This window comes from Vulpes lagopus, chromosome 1 (assembly GCF_018345385.1).
Source record: "Vulpes lagopus strain Blue_001 chromosome 1, ASM1834538v1, whole genome shotgun sequence".
Lineage (NCBI taxonomy): Eukaryota > Metazoa > Chordata > Mammalia > Carnivora > Canidae > Vulpes > Vulpes lagopus.
Window position 1 is genome coordinate 149694124 of NC_054824.1, and position 23863 is coordinate 149717986.

General features: G+C 44.4%; 1 protein-coding gene across 3 annotated transcripts in view; it reads right to left on the bottom strand.

The window, feature by feature from the left end:
- KIF26B (kinesin family member 26B) overlaps nt 1–23863 on the bottom strand; it is a 447298-nt gene that overhangs the window by 25441 nt on the left and 397994 nt on the right. For all 3 annotated transcript variants that reach the window (XM_041761098.1, XM_041761100.1, XM_041761107.1), the window contains one exon: nt 926–1088. In XM_041761098.1, the coding sequence (XP_041617032.1) occupies nt 926–1088 (163 nt within the window). The remainder of the gene's footprint in view (nt 1–925; nt 1089–23863) is intronic.

Sequence of the window (23863 nt, forward strand, 5' to 3'; positions counted from 1 at the left end):
GTCAACAGGGACAGCTCTCCCAAGCCAGCCCCCACCTTCACGAGCCCACAGCTGACTCCATACAGGTTCCCCCCAACCCCATCCTGGGGCTAGCCAGGTTGGCCTCCCTGCACTGGGCAATTTCTCATGATGTGCCTGGACGGCACCCCCAGCCTGGCACATCATGGCCTCTTGTGGGAAGAACAGCCCCTGTGTGGCACGCCAGGGCACAGAGAAGGAGGCGACCAGCCCAGGCAATGTCTGACCTCCCAAGGGCTAAGGAGTCACTCCCTTGGCACCCTCCTTCCTCTCCAAAAAACAGACACAAAAGGAGAGGGGAAAAAGCTTCCCACTTCACAAGCTGGCCCATGACCACAGTTGTGGTGGCTTTCTGGCACATTCTTGTTACACCACCATTGTCCAGGCTTGCCTCTGCCTGAGAACGCTAGCAGACCCTGCACATCAACCAGAAACCACTGAGTTAACATGGCAAAACCCAGGAGCCTGGGAAGGATTCCTGGAAAGGCAAGGAAAGTAGGGCCATGTGAGCAAGGAGCTAACAACCCTCTTTGGGCTCAACCACTCAAAGGACATGGTCTCGACCTTCATGGGACCAAGGCAGGGAGAGAGAGAAACAGTATTTCTCATCCCTCCCCAGTGTTTCATCCCAAAGTAGCAGTGGCCCATCCAAACTACCTCGAGGTAGGGCCAGCGCTCCCCAGTAGGGGCCTGGGAGGGATGACTGGCAGCTGTGGTGGAGAAAGGGCTTTGTGGGCCTGAGGGTTTTCCTACCCTGAATGGTTGCGGGGCAGCACGGGCAGCAGTGCACACCCCTATCCCTGGAGCTCGGGGATCAGAAATACTGACCGGGTTCCCTCGGACTCCACTCCGGGGTCGGACTCCTTAAGGGCCTTCATCCACTGCAGCCCCCCGGGGAGCGCCTTACCTTTGTTTTCTTTTTCTTCATCCTCAAGACCCTTGAGGCGATCTGGATGGTGGACAGGGTTTCAGCGTAGTTGCCAGCGGCGGCCGAGATGTGCGCGATCATGGTGGTCCGGCAGTTCATGTTCCCCAGGGACTCCCGCAGCAGCATGGTCAGCTTGCTCTCTCTGCCACGCAAAGTGAATTAAGGCTGCATTAGTGGGCCATGCTTCACTTTGACTGTCAGGGTAGGACTTCAGGCCTCTACGTGACTCTTTTTGTTGGGGGCAGTGGCGATTTTTTTTCTTTTTTTTTTTTTTTTTAAATGGCACCCTAATGAGCATCATTTTCTAGCATGGGGCTTATTTGTAGTTGGCAGCTGAGCAAGTGCTTCTAACCCCAGGGATGGACTCCATGCAAAACACCTCCCTTGGCACTGCTGTCCTGCCATCAGGGGTAATCCTGTGCATCTGTGTCTGCACACAGGACACTGTCCCTGATGGGACCTGGGGATAGAAGTGAGAGGAAGGAGCAGGATAGAACAGCTCTGGGCATGGCTCTTCTCTGCAGGTGTCCACATGCCAGGGGTCCCTGCAAGGGAAAGCAGCCTACCAGCCACAAACTCGTATGGAAGATCTATGTGTTTGTAACATATGTGGTTTGCAGGAAGTTGCAAGAGATTTGTTACCATTGTCTCTTACTCTTGTATTTGCACACAGCAGGAATGCAGGAGAAGCTGTTTCCTGATTACAAGCGCCGGGGTGGGGGTGGGGGCGGGGTGCAGACATAGGCCAAAGTACTCCGCAGGACCTCAGAACTTTCTAGAAAGCACTCCTCTGGGGACTTTGCAGGTACTGTGTGGGGCCAGGGCCCTGATTGGTGATGAGGCCTGGGAGTTCAGAGATGGTGTTTCCAGGCTCTTCAAAAACTGATCTGGAGCAGTGGCTCATGTTTTTCCATTCCTACTCTTGTCCTAACCTTCTCCCTGCCTTGCTCTTAAAAGTCTTCTGCTTACGTCATTATCAGCTCTCATCTCCTCAGCCGCTGCCAGATGTTATTTCGGCTCCAGAGCCTTCCTTCCCTGATCCCAAGGGCAGAGACAGGCTCTGTGTTTCCCCAGGCCCCGTGTACTTAGCTCTGTATCATGTTTGTGATGCCAGGTGCAGAGGGCCAGCCCTCACATCTCTGTCCCCGCCGGGCTGTCCGCCAGTCACCCCTGCAGAGCTGGGAGGGGGGGGCTGTCCAGTTCGGCAGAGCCGGTGTGAGAGGCAGGCTGCTGTCAGTGGAGATGAGGCCTTAAAAGCAGGGGAACCATTTCACATGTGACCTACATCAGGCCTTCAGGGAGCAAGGCCATGGTATACGAACCATCATTTGCCTTTCCACCTGGAACCAATTAGGGTGTCAGATCAGGACACGGGATTCACTGTGGCTGAGTCCAGGACAGTTTAAAAAACACATCCAGGGTTTCCCTTCAAGCAAAATAGTCAGTGGTCACAGTCGTGGAAGGACAGTGTTACGGACTGAGCAGATTCCTCAAACTTGTAGTTTGAAACCTAACCCCCAAAGTGATGCCATTAGGAGGTGGGGCCCTCCGGGAGGCATCTACTCCTGAGAGTGGCGCCCTGGTGACTGGGAATCAGGGCTCTAATAAATAGAGGAGCTTGCAGGAGCTTCCTGGCCCCTTTTGGCATATGAGGCTGTTGCAAGAAGGCGGCTGCTCACCAGACACCAGCTCTGCCGGTACCTTATTGGACTTCCAGCCTTGAGAACGGAGAGAAATGTCAGCACCTCCCCACCTCCCACCCCCAGTCTGTGGTATTCTGTCATAACAGCCTTAATGGATAGGTAAGTGGAGTGTGCAGTAGGATCTAGGCCCGGCTGTGAACATGTAACTTCCTTCACAGTGTTTCCAGCAGGTGCATTAGGGATGCTACTGGAGCTGATGGCCAGGCAGGAAGTCAGGTCCCATCCCCGGCAGACACACTAAGCCGGGACACTGCCCCCGGATGGGGCTGGGGCTTTGTCTTCACCGTATCTTCAAGGAGAAGACAGATCCCATTAGGGGGAAGCTGTCATCATCTCAGTCCATCCTTACTGTTCTTGGGGGTTGTGTTCTTTCAAGTCCCTGTGCATAGTGAGGCAGTGAACACTGCCAGGGAGAGTACCCAGCAACGAATCAGTACATAACCTTGTTCCATGTGTTCCTGTTTAAAGACACCCAATTGAATACACCTTTCATACAAGTAATGAATGATATGCACTATTTCTTTACAATAAAACACTAGCTGAGAAGAGTTTAACGTTTTCTCATTCTGGGTAACAGGAACATAAATTTTTTTGGCTTTCAGCCTCACAATATTATCCACTGTGCTTTTCTATAAAGAATTTTATCAAAATAAAGTTCTCTTATAGACTCACAAATATAGCTATTTTTTCCTCCACAGCTTTGTCATGCACTTCAGATGTGACTTTATATACTTTCTGGAGCAACCTGATGTATAGATCACTGAATTCCCTCTTCCTTTTTCTGGATGAACCGTACTGTTGATTCATTAACATTGAACTCATGCCCACAGCACTATCACTCACACCTGAACGAAGCTTCTCTAGCACAAGTAACTTCTCCATAAGGCACATCACAGCCTTCTTGCACCAAGGAACACCAGACACCCCCACCGCACTGAGGGGCCACTGTAAACAGTGAAACCACCAACACAATCACACGAATACAAACAACACGGCCCTTGTTTACAGGGAGAGAGGCAGAGCGCGGGCTTGCCCCACCTCCTGGGGAACTGGCGCATCAGCCACTCAAGGTTTGGCCACCATGCACGTCTGCACATGACAGCAAAACATAATTTGCAAATATGGAATCTGGGGGGGGACGAGGTCGACGGTGCTATCAAGTCCCTAATGAACACGCATGTTAGGGGCACACTGCTGAGGGCACACTCTGCTCACTGCTCCATGTAAGTCCTCAGGGCAAAGGAGCTGGAATAAACAGAGCGTTGTTACACCGACTGTTTGCCCTGTGCCTTTCCACATGATTCCCCATTCATGAGTCAATCATAGGACGGGTTTTTCTCCCCCAAGTCCACATCGTTGGAAGAAGCCAGGGCATGTGTGTTGCTTGGCAACCAGCATTTTAGCTCTGCTCGAGGAAAGCCAGTAAAACCACGAGCAAGACGGTCTCACATGGGCCTCTCTAGACCCCCAAACGTATCCTTATGGGAATGAAAAATGGTGTCTATAAAGCTTTGGGGTTTTTTTCCACTCTGTGATGATCTTTTAACTTGCAACAAAGACAGTTAAGTTGGGGATGGAAGGTGAAAGAAGGGGCACGGTACTAACGGCTGAAAAACTGTAGATTTCACTCAGTGTCTTTGGTAGGATAATAAAAATTCAATAGAGTTTCTAGGGCAAAAGTCCCAGAGATCTGGTCCGAGCCTTTGCATCCAGGCTGAGGCATGATGAAGAGAAACAACAGGTGTGAAGCTAGCGGCCCCAGAACGCCAGAGCCGGGCTGGGTGAGGGATTCAGGGACTCGGGGGCCATGTGGGAGGGGTCCTGGCTGTGCAAGACAGTGGGGCAGGAGGGGACCAGTGACAGCAGAGCCAACTGGAGTCCTGAGGAAGAGCTGTCCCACTCTTGGAAACAGCCGTGTTCTATGCACACATATTTCCACCTCCCTCTCACCCCAAATGGCATACATCTTTTAGATTTTTGGAAAAAATGTCTTGCTTCTTAAAACAAGCCAACTTTTTATTAGGCACAGCAAGAAGATACAAAAAGAGCGGGATTGTGAACAAATTTTAATAGTAATAATGCTGAGAGAGCATGATGAGCATGTACATGGGCTGACAAACCAGGGCCTGCGGGTCAAACCCAGCCCACCACCTGTTTTTATAAATAAAGTTTTATTGGAACACAGCCATGCCTATTCACATGTCGGTTCTGGCTGCTTTGGTGCTACTGCAGCAGACCTGAGTGGTTGCCTCAGAGCCTGTGTGGCCCATAAAGCCACAGACGTTCACGATCTGGTCCTTTACCTGAGGCAGGAGGGGGAGGGGGGGGGCGTACTCCGATCCGGCTACCCAGCGAGGCACACACAGGTAAACACACATTACAACATCATGTGTTAAAGCCAACGGTACAACCTCTAACACTGTAGGTGATCAGGAAAGACCCCTCCGAGGCCGAGGGCTGTCCCATCGTCACCGTAACTTCCTGATTGCTAGCAACACCCACAGCTCCACGGCGACAGCAGAGTCTGTCTCCTGGGCTGGGATTCCCCTTCATGACAGACATTTATTTGCCCAAAACACCCCGCAAAATTCTGAATCCCTTCTGAAGGGTGGTTTGATATCTGCAGCATGTTGTTTGGGGGCGCTGTGGGAGGTAGCCCTCCCAGAGCATCCCAGCTGGTGAGAGGTTTGGGGCTCCTGCTACAGCTACACTGTGGTGCCAGCCAGGTCATTTCATGGGAAAAAGGCCTTTCATTTCATGAGCAATGTGAAGTTTCCAGAAAGCTGGTGATAGACCCCTGGAGGTACAAAGTGGGACATCTGTGAACTGTGTCCTTCTGAAGGAGACCGAGGTGGTGAGCTCTGAATTGCCATATCAGGCAACTTGACCACGGCCCCATGGGACTCCCTTCAGCCCTGCTCCTCACGAGCTGGACTGTGGATGTGCATCAGAATACATGTGGGCCCACTTCAGTACAAACACAATGACGGCTAAGAACAAAGCAAGATGACACTGCCTTTTTGGTCATGTCAATTTTTTAAAAAATTTATTTATTTAAGAAAGAGAGAGCACAAGTGGGGGAGGGGCAGAGGCAGAGGGAGAAGCAAACTTCCTGCTGAGCAGGGCTCGATCCCAAGACCCTGAGATCATGACTTGTGTGGAAGGCAGACGCCCAACTGACTGAGCCACCAGGGGCCCTGCTCATGTCAATTCTTAATAGGACGTGGGGGAAAAAAGGCACTTAGTTAATCCAGAAAACTAGTTAAGCTCCAGAACAATCTGCAAGAGAAAGACTCCTGTGGGTGGCTAGGACTACAGCAGACATAGAAGTCACAAACACAGACACATGGGCGCCTACCACGCAGGCACATAGGCATGTTCTTCTCCACAAACAAGAGAGTGTTTTTCCTTAAGTGCTATGCCATCGGCATCCCAGAATGGAAAAAACACACACACACAGAAATCTGGTGAGCATCAGATATCTGAATCAAGATAACAATTAAGGGACACCTGGGTGGTTCAGTGGTTGAGCATCTGTCTTTGGCTCAGGTCATGATTCAAGGTCCTAGGATCAAGTCCTGTGTCAGGTTCCCCATAGTGAGCCTGCTTCTCCCTCTGTCTGTGTCTGCCTCTCTGTGTCTCTTGTGAATAAATAAATAAAATCTTTTTTTTTTAAAAGATAACAATATTTAAATATCAAGAAAACTCTGGCATCCTTCACATTCTTAAGGATACGGCCCTGGAGCCACAGTGCATTCTGGAAACCATCCTGCTTTCTGCCCACTTTACCTGGAAACTGCTGGAATGTGTTGTAGCACCTCAGACAGACAGCCTGACATGGCAGGCAAGAGTTGCTAGGTCTCAACCCAGCTCTAGGAGTTCTGACCTCATGGCCCTGCACTCAGGCCCTCAGGCCCCTGCATCCACCCACTGACCCCAGGAGGAGAGGCGACAGTGAAAAGGAAGCATGGACAGAAAGGAAAAGAAGAGGTAGGATAACATCATGAACTTGAGCTGGTTCTGGCCTCTCAAATGGTACTTGACACTCTCTGTCCCACTGGCCCTGCCTCCTTCCCATTCATACCCTAGTGGTCTCTGAACGTCCTTTCCTACTGTCAACCAGGGGTCACGAGTGACTCCTGAGGCCAGCCCAAGTATTGGGGACCAGGGTCCCCTTGGATGAGGGCAGTTCTTGACTCTGCCTGACCTCTAGGTCCCAAGCAAATGCCTTTGTGACATTGTTGAGCTAACAGATTGAATCCATCTGCAGGGCAGAAAGTACTTGCCTTGAGTTGGTTTGTAAGAGACGCTGTGGCCCACTTTTCATGATCATTTGACAGACTCACACACTTTTGGGAGAAGACTTTGTACACCTTCTCTTTGGGGAAGTGGTCTTCTCTGCGGGAACGGACTTTCCTGGGCCATGTTCCCCTCAATGGTGCCAATGTTTTAGGGCATGAATGATCTGGCTCTGGTACTATAAAAGAATCAAATGCTTGGGAAAAGCCATGCTATCCTTTTAAAAAAAGTTTTTTTAAGGATTTTATTTATTCATGAGAGACAGAGAGAGGCAGAGACACAGGCAGAGGGAGAAGCAGGCTCCATGCAGGGAGCCTGATGTGGGACTCAATCTTGGGACTCCAGGATCATGCCCTGAGCCCAAGGCAGACACTCAACCACTGAGCCAACCAGATACCACCCCCCTTTTTAAAATATTTTATTTATTTATTTTTGAGAGAGCATGTAAGAGAGTGAGGGAGTGTACACAAGTACAAGCAGGGGGAGAAGAAGCAGACTCCTCGCTGAGCAGGGAGCCCAATGTGGGACTTGATCCCAGGACCCTGAGATCATGACCTGAGCCAAAGGCAGACACTTCACCCACTGAGCCACCCAGGCACCCCAATGCTATCCTAATGGCATTTTCAAAAAGAGTTATGTGAAGTTAGAGTGGTTCAACTACTGCTGCATTTGTGCTGCAAATGGCATAAGCAGCCCTCCCTTGTGGGGCGCTGGGGGTAGAGTGCATAATAAGGCAACCACGGCAGAGAAGGACAGTTCTCAGATCTCTAGTGACAGGGCCTCTGGCTTGTGTAATAAAGCCCTGGCACATGTGTTAGAGGTGCCTCTAGAAGCACTGGCATCTAGCTGTGAGAGAGGTGGTGACTCCCTCATCAGGAGAGAGCTCAGAGAAAGACCCTGTGGAGAACCACTCCTTGCCAGCTGAAGGACCAGCCTCAGTGATCTGACCACTATAGCCTCAGGGAGGAGTATGTGCCCTGCTTAACCTGAGACCCCTGTTGGTGGAAGGCCTAAAATGGTAACCAGAGGGAGTAGACAAGGTTAATCTAATCGTTCACTCACAGGGTTCTTTATTAGACATTTTAGAACCCTGAGGCACAAACAGCACCATTTTGGAAGGCCTCTGACCCAGGGAATACACAAGAGAGATGTGGGGCACCTGGGGGGCTCAGTCAGTTAAGTGTCCAACTCTTGGTTTTGGCTCAGGTCATGGTCTCAAGGTCATGAGATCAAGCCCCACGTTGGGCTCCAGGCTCAGTGTGGAGTCTGCTTGAGGACTCCCTCTCCTTCTACCCCCTCTTGTGCATTCTCTCTCTAAAAAAAGTAAATAAATCCTTTAAAAAAATATATGGGAGAGATGCCTCATCTCCTTGCAATCCTGCTAATCTAGGGCTGACACTTTGGTGGCAGTGCCCCATGGGAGGCAGGAAAGAAGGGATGGTGCCCCACAGGGGCCTGCTATTGTAAGTGAAGCAGCACTGTCCCTGGCAGGATGAGGCATGTGACAGGCATTCACGAGAATGGGACATTGGAAACAATCTGGATGGAAAGCCAGTTCACATAAGCTAAAGGCTTTACACTGCATGTATGGGTTGGGGCCAATGAAACCTGCTTTATGACTTCAATAGTTTACTACTGTCCACATAGGAAGATGAAGTCTAAAAGATGAAGTCTAAGGAAATCTGGGCTCCATGAATCCGTCTGACCCTGGGTATCAGTGTCCTACTTATCTGAATAAGATAAAATCCACATTAAGTCAACCTGCCCAAGTGCCCATAAGTAGATGAATGGCTAACTGACGGGCTCAGTCAGTTAAGCGTCTGATTTTTGATTTTGGCTCAGGTCATGGTCTTAGGGTCACAAGATCGAGCCCCGCACCAGGCTCCTCCCTCTGCTCCTCCTCCCAATTCTCTCTCCTTCTGTCAAATAAATAAATCTTTTTTAAAAAGACATATTTGCAATGACTGAACTAATCATAACACATGGCTTCACTTTCAGAAGCTAAATATGTTGTGTGAAAACTTTTTTGTATGTTATTCACTTCTTTAACAACTCAAGACTCTCATCTAGAGCAAGGAAAAACTTCCATTGAGTCTAAGTTGCTGACCACTCAGAATTAGTAGAATTTGAATTGCCCCAGATATTCTAGGTTCCACTCTGGAAAATGTACATTCATTCCAAGGCTGTAGCATGCAGGGATGACATAAGGTACTTTAAGGTAATTCATACAATGAGAATCACAGTAGAGACAGTCCACAGATTCCAGTCTGAGTCAGGTTGAACAATATTTTTAGAAGCACAGAGAATCACAGTTGAAAGGGTTCTCAGGGGTCATTGCATTTCCTTGCAAAGAACTGCCACTGTAGCAGCTGATCTGCTTTCTGCCAGAATATTTTTAATGACTGAGAACTTACCAACTCCTGGGGCAGCCTGTGTAATATTTTTGAATAACCTCAATTATCAGAAGGCTCTTTCTTATACTGAACTTAAATCTTCCTTATGCTTCTAACCATGGGCACTCCCTGTATTCTAGGGGCATACTGGGTAAGAATAATCCTTGTGCACACACTGTCCCTTCACATTTTAAATGGTATTTATCATATCCTTCCTTAAAAGTTCTCTTGTTTGGGAATATTCCATAGGCTTTCTGTTGCTCTTCAAACATTTCAGTGGTCAACCAAGCTCATCTTAAGCCCCACTTCCACTACCACAAAATCCACCTACTTCCTCTCTGCTCAGAGTTCTTGTGTTGTAGAGAATATGGCTTTGGCCAAAGAGGTCTAGTATTTGTCCTCAGCCTCTGGGAGATAATCTATGTCATACTTGTTAGAAGGGTCTTTGTTTAGGGCAGGGATTGGCTATACCAGATCATAGGGAAACACCTGACAGTCTTAGGGTGGGGCCTGACCACACCACAAAGACCAACCGTGTGATTTAGGTCAGGGACTTTGGACCATGCAGTATGAGTTAACCTGTAGACCACGTGCAACCATGTAGGAAATCAATCAATCATGCTTACAGAATGTACCCCCAATAAAAACTCTACACATCAAAGCTCAAGTGAGCTTTCTGGGTGGCAATACTTGTGCATACTGTCACACACAGACACTGGGAGAGTAACCCATGTTGACTGGATGGGACAGGGCAACAGAAGCTTCACATTTGGAACCCTATGTGCCTCTTCCTTGGGCTAGTTTTGATCTGTACCCTTTCTCTGTAGTGAATCATTGTGAGTACTCCCAGTGAGTTTTTGAGTCTTCCTAATGAATTACTAAACTTGAGCGTGGTTTGGGGGGACCCTTCAAACTTGCCTTTGGTGTCAGAAGTGAGAGTGGCTTTATGAACTCTTCTAATGTTATAGTTGGACTCTACAGAAGTCTGGGGCTGACTTGGCAATTTGAGACTATGCTCTCAAACCCCACAGTGTGGCTAATTCCAGCTAGCTAGATCCTGAAAACCTTGAGGGTAGGAGCTGTGCTTTTATTTGATCTTTTTATTTCGACCTTTCTTTACAGTAACTTGGAAAATGTTAATGACATATTAGCTCTGTGACAGAAGGGGAAAGGTCCTGTATTTATTTTTACTTTGCTTAGCATGATGGGGGGCTAAGAAAGTCAACACTTTGATGAAAAACAAGACAAGCAAAAACTAAAAACAATAACCTAGAAGGCAAATTAATAGACATTAGAAAATAGGAAATAGGCCCAAAGTTTTCCCCTGAATTCACAGATTGCCAAAAATTGTGTACGTTAATGAAGCTTAAGATTCTATCAAGAGGTGCTTAATGAGTCAATAACAAGATCCTCTGCACTTACTAAACATGCAGACTGATCTGTAATAGATGCATGCTCCTTGTTTAATCTAACATTGTTAGATGTTAGATTGTTTAATGTTAGATTGTTTAATATTAGATGTTAGATTATTTAATCTAACATTGTTAGATGTTAGACAATCTAACATTGTTTAATCTGTAGGACCAGATTAGGAGTAATGTTTTTATTGTTTACTGCAGTTTAGAATATAAATAGGACTTTGACATTTTCCCCATTTTCTGAAGTTTCATTTCCCTTTTTTTAAAAGGATTTTATTTATTTGAGAGAGAGAGAGAGAGTACAAGCCAGGGAGGGAAGAGGATCAGAGGGAGAGGAAGAAGCAGATTCTCCCACTGAGCAAGGGGCCCAAGCGGGGCTCAATCTCAGAAGTCTGAGATCATGACCTGAGCCAAAGGCAGATGCTTAACCATCTGAGCTACCTAGGTATTCCATGAAGCTTCACCTCCTTTTTAAAATTCATTTGGCCCCACAAGTGATGGAAGCAGCCCAAGTGCCCATCAGTAGATAAATGGATAAAGAAGTGGTGTATATATACAGTGGAATATTACTCAGCCATAAAAGGAATGAAATCTTGCCATTTGCAACCACATGGAATGGAGCTGGAGAGTATAATGCTAAGCGAAATAAGTCAAAGAGAGAAATAGAAATACCATATGATTTCATGCATATGGAATTTAAGAAACAAAACAAATGAACATGAAAAAAAAGTGACAGACCAAGAAACAGACTCTTAACCCCAGAGAACAAACTGGTGGTTACCAGAGGGGAGGTGAGTGGGAAGATGGGTGAAATGGGGATTAAGGAGGGCACCTTCCATGATGAGCACTGAGTAATGTATAGTTGTGAATCACTACATGGTATCTGAAACTAATATAACTCTGTATGTAAACTATAAAAACTTCTTCTGGCCTCAGCCATTATTGATGCTTAGACATTCCTATAGTCCAGTCATGTTTTATAGAGCCACCGCAGCCATGCAGGACAGCTTTACTGGTTGAGGGACAAGGAAATATCTCAGTTATGTTGCGTTATAGTCATTTACACATACTCTGGGTAAAGACGGGCTCACTGTACTGTGTGGAAACTTTGCTGTTTTTCAAGTGAGCGTGCATTAACTCCAAGGTCAGAGCCTTTGCAGTAATCCAAAAGGGAGTTAGGCACTGATGGGTGACAGAGATGGTGGCAAGAGTCATGTTGTCTGGGTGATAGCCCCTCCCCTGATACCCACTCACTTCTGTCTTTCTCTATGGATTTTTAAAGAATTCTCAGAAAGAGACTAAATGAAGGTTACAAATGGAATTCTTGACATAATGAAATCCTACTCTTGCCTTTCGCCTTCTCCCAAATCTTTCCCAAGCACCACCAAAAAATAAACAAATAAATAAAAGTCTGACAGTCCTGGAAACTCCCAAGGACTTCGTGTCCTTGGAAATCACCTGCCTTTCCTTTTCTTCTTTTTATTGTACCAAAATATACACAACATAAAATTTACTATTTTAGTCATTTTAAGTATCTAGTTGAGCTGAACAATATTCCAATGCCTGGACATAACCACATTCTGTTTTCCATTCACCTACTGATAGACACTTGGAAAGTCTCTACCTGTTGTTGTGAAGGATGCTGCTGTGAACATGGGTAGACAAGCATCTGGGTAAGTTGCTGCTTTCATTGCTGTTGAGCATATACCCAGGAGTGGATTCACTGGATAATACAGCAATTCTATTTTTAACATTTGAGGAACTGCCGACCATCTTCCAAGGTGTCTGTACAATTTCTACAGTCTCACCAGCCATGTGTGAGGGCTCCAATTTCTCCACATTGTTGCCAAGATTTATTTCTGTTTCCTTAATAACAGCCTTCCTAATGGATGTGAGGTGGCATTTCACTGTGGTTTTATTTGCATTTCTCTAGTGGCTAATGATGCAGAACATCTTTTCATGGGTTTGTTGGCCATCTGTACGTCTTCTTTGCAAAAATGTCTATTCAGGTCCTCTGCCTGTTTTTGAAGCAAATTGAATTTTTGCTATTGTTGTTGACTTGCAGGAGTTCTTTATATATACTGGGTATGAATCCCATATTACATAAATGATCTGCAAAGACCTTCTCCCATTCCATGGCATTTCAGTCTCTTCATAGTGTCCTCCAATGCCATTTCAAATGAAGTGCCACTTCATTTTCTGGCAACACTTCAATATTCTCAGATTTTTAACTCACATTTGTGGCATCTATGGTTCAAAAACCTTCCAAAGTTGCTTTTCCTGTGATAGGCCTGCCAATAAGAGTGACCAGACATTGCCTAAGGAATTTTGTGAAGATGCTTGCCCAATGTGGTTCTCTTTACTTGCTAACCAGGAACCAGCTGGGGAGAACTTGAAAGGCCATTGTTAAACGCATGTGCCTAGGGATACACTTCTTTTGAAATCATGTATAACCAACTTTCAGGAGATGATGAGGGCAACTCTGCCAGAATGCCCTCTGGTATCATATATGGTTTAAAGAAACATGATCCCATGGTCTTCACAAAATGTACCACCAGGATTGGCTCTTGGCACAGAAGGGCAGTGTATAGTAATTGGAAGGAATTAAAAGGAAATTGAGTTGGAGAATGATTTCCATTACTGGCACATGTCTGAAAAAAGATGTTACACAGAGGCCACAATGTAAAAATTTAATAATTTGAGACAGAGTCTGCAGAATTTTAATGGGGAATGACATGAAGAAATGGCATATTTCTCAAAAAAGAACTAAGGAAGTTGATTCGAGTTTTCCAGTTGATAATGATTTTGTGTGAAAAAAAGGCTATTGTGGCACAACAGTTAAATCTTTTAAGTTGATACATCTAATTGCAAATGGCTATTCATTTCTTACATGGTGTTAATGTGGCTTGAGTTCAGAACCAAATCACTGACATCCTGCAAGATCCTTAACTGGGCAGTTTGTCAAAGCCGCCAATGACAAGAAGCTTGCAAATCAGGAGTTAATCACATCTTCCTATGCCATTTATTTGTGCCTCCCCCCTTTAAAAAATGTTTTTCAAAACATCACAGTGTCATTCTGAAGTTCTATGAAGGGCTCTCAATGGGTTACATACCACGAAGGATGCCTACTTCTTGAAGAACTGCATAAAATGGGCAGGGGTCACTTCTTTTCTTTCTACACATCTAGGACCCATCACAGTATCTGCATAGAGGCCTTTCTTTTTATTTTATTTTTTTTTTAAAGATTTTTAAATTGGGGATCCCTGGGTGGCGCAGCAGTTTGGCCCAGGGCGCGATCCTGGAGACCCGGGATCGAATCCCACGTCGGGCTCCCGGTGCATGGAGCCTGCTTCTCCCTCTGCCTGTGTCTCTGCCTCTCTCTCTCTCTCTCTGTATGACTATCATAAATAAATAAAAAAAATTAAAAAAAAATAAAGATTTTTAAATTTATCCATGAAAGATGCAGACATAGGCAGAGGGAGAAGCAGGCTTCCTACAGGGAGCCCAATGCAGGATTTGATCCCAGGACCCCAAGATCATGACCTGAGCCAAAGGCAGACACTCAACTACTGAGCCACCCAGGTGCCCCTAGAGTTGCCTTTCTATAAATATTTAAATAAATATCGAATGAGACCCTTCCCCATCAAAAGAAGTCTCCCATCCAAGCCTCCTAACTCCAAAGTGCTACCTTCTCTTTTTCATCATAGGAATCACGGTCAGGGGATCCCTGGGTGGCGCAGCGGTTTGGCGCCTGCCGTTGGCCTGGGGCACGATCCTGGAGACTTGGGATCGAATCCCACGTCAGGCTCCCGGTGCATGGGGCCTGCTTCTCCCTCTGCCTATGTCTCTGCCTCTCTCTCTCACTGTGTGCCTATCATAAATAAATAAAATAAAATGAAATTAAAAAAAAAAAAAGGAATCATGGTCAGAGTAAAACCAAGGCAGATGCCCCTGCCTCAGATTAAACGAGCATGGAGCAGAAGGCTCCCAGTCTCCCCTGAGTGATGGCAGGGAGATGCCAGCTGCCCAAAGCATTCTAGAGGACAGGCCTACTCAGGTGTGCACAGCCCACCATCCTCTAGGACACATGACACGGGGGACGTCTACACCCAGGTTACTGGCAGGCCCCTCTAAAAAAATGTATACAACTTCCCCCCAAGAAGAACAGCCAGATCCACCAAAAAGCCCTCAGCTGAAACAAGACTCTGGCCAAGTCAAGTCAGACCAGTCTGTCAACTGCATCTGTGTTATGATCCCATGGCTTTTCCGAGGTTGATGCTGCACAGAATCAAGGTCTCCAGAGTAAAAATGTTTGGTCTCAGCAGGGTGTGTAAAAGGGCTGATAAAACCACGTGTAGAGTCAAAGTCATCAATACCTTTGGCACCCAGAGCAGATGTTCCACAATAGCAATGGGGGACCCCATGTCCACAGATATCAGCAGAGGAGATGGTAATGCTGAAGGGTCTTGCTATGGAGCCTGGAGCTGCCCCATCTTCTTCCCTTCCTACTAACACCGAGAAAATCTTGTTCAGACAAACAGGCTTATTGGGATGTAGCTCACCCAACTAGTATTCATGAAGAATGGAGGAAAGAGGTAGGCCCTCTACTCACCCCAGGACTGTACACACAGATGCCATGAGCCCCCTGCTCTGTAAGGCTGACCATAGGTTCCAGTTTGCCCACAAAAGTCTCCATTTATGTGTATTATCCTGCATCCTGCCCAGGTTATGTTGTCTCAAGTGTTTTGTTCTTTTACAACAAAATACTATTATTAAGACTTGGAATGACGAGATGGGAAGTTGGACACTCCCAGCCTCCACGGTCCCATACGAGAAGCATGTGGAACACATGCAGGGGACAGGGCTCCTGCCTGAGGATGTGCTGTTCCCACCCCTGGAGAGATGTGTGCAGAAATGCACCTGTCACTGGTTACTGCACGCACATAACAAGTAACGGGTCTCAAACACACTTCTGTTTCTCCCTGGAGAAGAACAAGCTACGGTTGTCAAAATCTGCCAGACTTACATATATAGAGTGACTGAACAAAAATTTTGTGATCAATTTTATGTTAACAAACAACTATTTTATTAGGGGAATGAGCAGTTCTCTCTCCACCGTCTGTCATCGGTGGGATTTGAGAAATGTTGGGACTCTAAAGAATTAGCTTAAATGATAGGAAATTGCTGACATTAGATATTTTTTTAACTTTGAAATATATTGTATGAGTTTACCTCGGTGTTCTGCAAAAACGTATTGGAATTTTGGAAATGGGTCTTTTAAATTTTGATCATGCTTTGTTCAAAATAAGTTGTAAGTCTGTTACCAGGTGTTCAACAAATGAAATACAAAAGTCTCAGCCTGAAAGACAAACCATAGAGACTCTTTAACTCTAGGAAACAAACCGAAGGTCACTGGAGGGGAAGGAGGAGGAGATGGGATCACTGAGTAATGGGCATTAAGGAGGGCATTTGATGTGATTATATAAGACTGATGAATTACTGAGCTCTACTTCTAAAACTAAAAATACACTATATGTTAATCAAATTGAATGTAAATAAAGAATTTTTAAAAATAAATTCATTTAAATAAAATGATAAAACTCTTAGCCACTGCACTGGGCATGGAGCTGCTTAAGATCCTCTGTCTTCCTCTCCCCTGACCTTACCTAGGCATTCTCTTTCTCTCTCTCTCTCAAAAAAAAAAAAAAAAAAAAAAAAAAAAAAGACACCATTGACATGATAGTAGGCATAGATTTGGGGAAAATGATTAAAATACACAAAAGTGGATTGATAATAAGTATCCTTACTTGACTTGAATGTTCTGAGAGACACTATATAAAGATATTTAAAATTTTTTCTTTGGTGTACATGATTTTTTTGGCAAGAAAATATTTTATTTTTGAAGGTAATTTTGATTACAACTATTTTATGAATCCACTAATACTAATGGGTTTGTCAGAAAATATTTCAGCAAATTAATAATATTAACTAACTCTATTACTTTGAAAAATGTCCTAGTTTGGACCATGAATTAATTATAGGGTTCCCTTATCATTTAGAACACAGAGAAATGTATAACAGAGTATAGAAAAGTATCCAAAAAAGCAAAATGGCAGTCCAGGTACCTTCTTATCAAGTACAATTAAACACTGTGGTGGAGATATTTTCACAAATCTTATTGAATGCTTTGCTGAGCTTGTAGGAGTGAGGTATTGTCAGGCCCAAAGAGATAAACGAAGTTGGGAACTCACTAGAACCAAACAGAACACGGAAGTTTGCTTTTACCCTGAAGGCATTTGCCAAACCAGGTAATATTCAGCTTAGCTTTATATGGCTTCAAAGGGCATGGAAAACAGAAGACACAGCCAAGAGCCTGCCCGAAGTGAGGATTTTAATAGGAAAATCCCCTTCGATACCACCTGCCCCCTGACCATGTAACTCACGTCTGTCTCGAAATATGGCACTGATTAGAAGAGAAATTGTCCTGAGAATTTGAAGCCACAGGCTGGTTTGATGCAAGTTTGCAGTTTTAATTCTCAATATCCGGGTGGTCTAAAATTTTTCAAGCGGAGAATATAATGCAGGACATCCTTAATTGGTAGTGATCCCAGTCACCAAGCAGAAGTAAACACAAATGCTAAAGTAAACCATCTTTATCCTCCATCTCAGAGAATTCTCACAAATAATATGTGAATGCAAATGAGTAGCCCCAGGGTAAGAGTATACACACAAAGAAACACGGCACCATGAGAAAGACCCAGCAGAAACAACAGATGGCCGAATGAGATGTTCAAACATAGATTACAAATAAACAACAAAAAGTTGATTAACATGCTTAAGGAAATTAAGATGTTTAAAGAAATAAAATAAACAAGAAATTCATCAGAGATGACCAATTTCTGCTTCTGGCCGTGCTGAGAAGGGAAAAAAAAAAAAACGGAACTAGATTTACCCTACAGACTTAAACAACTAGAAAACCAAACAAAATATTAGTACAAAAATGGGTCCTGGATACTGGGCAAGAGCAGCAGAGAAAAGTAATCTTTGAGAGAAGAGAAACTAATGATGGGAGCCCTGCTAGCACCCCAGCTCACCTCCTAGAGAGGCTTTGAGACAAAGAAGGAGGTTCAGAAGGAGCACCATTACCCTATTGAGACCAGTGAGACAAAGGTCAGAATTTGGGGAGGCCAAGGCAGCTACAATTTGTAGGGCAAAAATAGAAGAAAAGTAAAAGAAAAGAGCTGGAGAGAGAGAGAGAGAGAGCAAGTGAGCATTCCATGGGACCAGAAATAATGTGTGTTCAAGCAGACAGAGTGGAAAGATCTGCTAATGTATGGCATTTGGGATGCAGTTCTCAGAAGGGGCTAACAACAACAACAACAACAACAACGCATGAGTCCTCTAACAGTGGCTCAACCTAGCCCTAGGTACTCTGTACCTGCCCTAGCAAAGCCAGCCCCAAGAGCAAACTGATTCCAAATAACTTAACTGTGGACATTAGCTCCATGGATCAAAAAGTAAATATAATGGAAACTGGAAAGAATGTTGAACAAGTGAGAGTGGAAATCATCATCATTAACAAAACTTGAGGACACAGACAAAGCAGTACCTAGTGGGCAATGTACAGAATTAAGTGCTTACATTGCAGAGAGAGAATATTATGTCAAGGAGGCATCTTCAGATGGAGATAAAGAATAGAAAAGCAAACCAAAAGAAAGTAGAGGAAAGGAGATAGTGGAGAACAGAATTTCATTCAATGGAAAGCAAATGTACTATAAAGAACTCACACACACACACAAAAAACCTCACAGAGCCCACAGTGGCCGAGACAGTCTGGCATCAGCAGTGGGAGACAGCCCAGACACAGACCCCCTGCACGTTTGGACACTTGGTAGATGACCAAAGGAGACTTGCAGATCTGTGGGGATTGGAAAAATGGTACAGAAGAATAGGATCCAGAGTTTACAAAGAATTCCTGATTTGATCAACAAAAAGAGAAGCAACTCTGTAGAAAACTGGGCAAAAGCAACACAGAGAAGAATAATCAACTAACATGAAAAGATACTCCACCTTCCCAGTAATTGGGGAGATTCATATTAAAGTTACTACAATATTGCCATTCAACACCCACCTGATGGCCACCAATTTTTTTTTTTAAATCAGTCAGTTCAAGTGCTGATAAGGTTGGGAAAAATGGCAACTGTCTATGTTGTTAGTTGGTTCTTGGATATGACCATTGTAATCCCACACTGCCCTGCCACAGAGCAGGAGAAGGGAGAGCCTGTGAAGACCTTGGTGTTGAGGCAGGTGTGGGGGTAACTGACACCCTGGGCACTGGGAGCTGTCAGCAATGGTGCCAAAGGAGGACAGGGGTGGAGAGGGTCACGTGAGGGGTCACCCAGTGGAAGGAAGAGGCACCAGCCTTGAGTGCAGAGGTGGTAGTGAGGCACAGGAATCCAACTTCGCTTGTTTATGATTTTGTCCCTTACCAGCTCCACTAGCAGAGGTGAGTCAAATGCAGTTGCAGATTTCTTTTTGCTTCTGCATGCTCCAGGCTGCTGTGACAAAGGACATTTGGAATGAACCTTCTTTGGTCGATTTCTAGTATGGGCCCCATGGAGTTAAAATGAAGATTAAATTAGTTAATGCACATATATATATATACACACACACATATATATATACACACACATATATACATATATATATATACATATATATATATACATATATATATATAAAGAACTGAGCATAGGGAGTGACAAATGATGGTAATAATGGTAGTGGCGGTGGTGGTGTAGGGAGTGTTTTGTGGGCATAGTTTGGCACCGAGCAGTAATGTGGATATAAAGTCCTATGAGAAAAAGGAAAAATCCTGACAATAAATTACAGCACCACCGCCAAAAATATCCCGAAAGCATAAGACTCTGACTTCTAGGCACCTGAATTATCACTAGTGACAGGGTGGCTCACTTGTCACAAAAAGCTCCCTCTACTGCCTAGGAAATTTGAACAAATCAGTCATTATCAGCACAACTGTGGTAGTCTTCTAAGTTCTCACTCTAGTGAATAAAATCTCCAGAAAAATAAATGCCTCTGGGGTACTTGTTGGGACAGTCCTGACCGGGGACAGGTGCCTTCTTGGCCAGCCCACATCATGTAAGGAATTCATAATCTCTGGACCTTATGCATAGGAGCCTCTGGCTAGACTCACTTTCTATTCAAATCTATACAGCAAGAAGGCTTGGTATGATGGGATTCTGCTATATTTGCTCAAACCTTTAGAGAATAGATTGAAATGCACTAGAAACCACTTTCTTATTGTGGGTCACAGGGCTGACCACATGGCCATCAGTTTCCTCTGGATTCCGTAGTGAAGCACTCAACCCTCCGTCTAGACTCAGGTTATGGCACACGGAGAGAGGTTTCACCTCCGTCTCTAATGAGTTTCTTCTTGTTCTGTACAGGACTCCCAAAGGCCTGATAATGACTCTGAAAGAGACTTGAGAGATTGTTGTCATATTCTTGCAGCACTTTACTGAGCACCAAATGCCTTCCCATATGTTACTTCCCTCTCCATATTGTGCGGATGGAACCTGACCATCCTTAATTCACACAGGCAGCCTGTGTGGAGCTGAGCCCTAGCCCAGGTCCACCTGGTCTAACTCTGTGTGCTTTCATCATGCCACGCCCTGGGGAATGGCATGGTGAATGGAAGGGCCAGCTGTGAGCTCAACTATCCCAGGTCTAATCCTAGCTTACCACTTACTGTACCTGTGGCATCTGATGATTTGCTAGGTCTTTCTGTGTCTGAGTCTTCATCTATAGAAAGGGAAGAACAGAAGCATCTATTTTTAAGGTTCATGTGAGGCATAAAAGAGAGTGTTTGTATTGTATAGACTGAACCTACACTCAGCAAATACTCAAAAAGTGGTAGCTTTGCTACTCATTGCTTTTGTACAAAACCCATGGTTCCAAGACCATGTGAAGTGGGTCCTTAAATGGGTCCCTGAACAGAGGACTTAATGACATAAGAGAGATTCTGACTCCACCCAGAAGGTGCTTAGAGAAAATAATCACTCAGTTCTTTGCATTTACAAATTATAGGCTCAAATAAATGATTTTGGTGAGGAGAGCCTTTGGCTTTTGGAAAGGTCAAATTCTATGTTTTTTTTTTAATTTTAATTTTTTTAAAGATTTATTTATTTGAGAGAGAAAGTGGAGGGAGGGGCAGAGAGAGAGGGAAAGAGAATCTTAAGCTACTCTGTGCTGAGCACAGAGCCCAATGCCAGGCTCCATCCCACAAATCTGAGATCATGACCTAAGCTGAAACCAAGAGTCAGATGCTCAACCAACTAGCCACCCAGGCACCCCAAACTGTATATTTTTTAAAGGTGGCTAGTTTCCTTTTGCAAAGGAAATCGTCAAGATGGCTTTCATTATTCCAGTAAGGAATCAAGTGGGCTCGTTTGCTTTTTCAGAATTTGATTGTCAAGGGCTCTGGGTTGTGGATCTGTCCATTCCCTATGGTGGTAGAGGCTCAGAAGCCAGAAATGAGAAAGGCCTGCAAGCACTTTCCTGGGCTTTACACAGAGAGACTGTCATTTCACCCAGTGTAGAAAGTTAATCATGAGAGCTGACAAAGCCCCATCCACATGTAGCTTGTCCTCTTTGGCACCAGGATACAGGGTCTTCTGGGTGTTGCTTAAAATTTATATTATTGTCAAAAAATGGGCAGCGGGAAGCCTGGGTGGCTCAGTGGTTGAGCATCTGCTTTTGGCTCAGGGTGTGATCCCGAGGTCCTGCTTTCCCTCTGCCTATGTCTCTGCCTCTCTCTGTGTGTCTCTCATGAATAAGTAAATAAAATCTTAAAAAAAAAAAAAAAGATGGGTGGCCATTCCCAAATCTGGGGATATTAGCTGGCCACAAGGGCAGCCTTTCATTAGAGTTCTAACACATTCCTGGAATGCCCCTAAGACTTAGACCCTTAGGGCATCAACTCCAAAGCCATGCAATAAAATGCCTATTATAAAGAGAGAGTTTAAGTAACTAAACCCCTTGAATGAACTCCAAGACATATTTGCTTCCACAAAATTCTAGACATCTGGAGAGTTGTAATAGTGAAAATCTACTGTATCTTATATTTATTATTATTTATCACTGCCATAGAGAATATATTCACAGATGACATACTGGAACTTTGTATTTCTTTTTTTTATTTTTTATTTTTAAAAGATTTTATTTATTTATTCATGATAGTCACAGAAAGAGAGAGAGAGAGAGAGAGAGAGGCAGCAACACAGGCAGAGGGAGAAGCAGGCTCCATGCAGGGGGCCCGATGTGGGATTCAATCCCGGGTCTCCAGGATCACGCCCTGGGCCAAAGGCAGGCGCCAAACCGCTGCGCCACCCAGGGATCCCAAACTTTGTATTTCTTTTAAACATACTCTACAATGTGACTTCTAACCGCTTATGCCTTGTCCTCTCACTTGCATACTGGTTTCTCTGTCCTCCTGGTCTGTGAGCTCTCGGCATCAGCCCTAATGCTTAGAATGGTATTTTATACACCACAGATGTGGACAAATTGTCAGAGTAACCTGGTGGAGTGAATCTATTTTTGCTCTGTCTTTGATTCAGGAACGAGAGCTAGGGCTGTAGCTTCAATGCCTCTACAGCCCTCCAGAGCTGATATCACCACAAAGAGATACACTTTGTGCTGAAAATGGGGTTCTAGTGGCTACAAAGCAAGTCTGGTGGCCCAAAGGTATCTTCTGGGTTGGGAGGCATGCAATCAAATAGTTGAAGTTAGATGTGTGACTCATATTAGCTACTAAAGAAGTAAGGTCCCTCTAAAGACTCCACCAAAAAAACATCTGGAACTAATTAATCAATCTAGTAAAGTTGTAGGATACAAAATAAATATACAGAAATTGATTATATTTCTATACACTAAGAATGTAGTAAAAGAAGGAGAAATTAAGAAAAAAGATTCCATTTACAATTGCACCAAAAAGAATAAAATACCCTTTGATTATTACAAAGATCTGTACTCTGAAAACTATAAAATATGGGCAAAAGAAATTAAATATGACACAAATGGAAAGACAGTCTGTGCTCATGGATTACAGAATCAAAATTGTGAAAATGTCCATGCTACTCAAAGCAATCTATAGATTCAATGCCAATTCCTATCAAAATACCAATGGCGTTTTTCACAGAACTGGAACAAATAATCCTAAAATTTGTATGGAACCATGAAAGACTCTAAATAGGTGAAGCAACCTTGAGAAAGAAGAATACAGCTAGAGGTATCACGATCTCAGATTTCAAGCTACACTACAAAGCTGTAGTAATTAAAACAGTATGGTGCTGGCACAAAACAGAAACGTAGATCAATGGAACAGAACAGAGAGCTGAGAAATAAACCCACAATTATATGGTTAATTAATCTACTACTAAGTTGGCAGGAATATACAACAGGGAAAAGACAGTCTCTTCAACAAATGGTGCCAGAAAAACTGGACAGCCACATGCAGAAGAGTGAAACTGGACCACTTCCTTACACCATATACAAAATTAAACTCAAAATGGATTAAAGACCTAAATGTGAGACCTGAAACCATAAAACTCCTAGAAGAAAACACAGGCGGTAATCTCTTTTATACCACCATAGAAACACTTTCCTAGATATGTCACTCCAGGCAAGGGAAACAAAAGCAAAAACAAATTATTGGGACTACACCAAAATGAGAAGCTTTTGCACATCAAAGGAAACCATCAACAAAATGGAAAGGCAGCCTATCGAAGAGGAAAAGATATTTGCAAATGACATGCTCAATAAGGAGTTAATAGAGTTGTAAGAACTTATAAGATGCAACGTGAAAAAAACCCCAAATAATCTGATTAAAAATAGGCAGAGGGCCTACATTAACATTTATTTCAGAAAAGACATCCAGATGGCCAATAGACACATGAAAATATGCTCACATCATTCACCATCGGAGAAACGCAAATCAAAACCACAATGAGATATCACCTCACGCTTATCAGAATGGCTAGAATCAAAAAGAAAAGAAATATCAAGTGTTGGCAAGGAATTGGACAA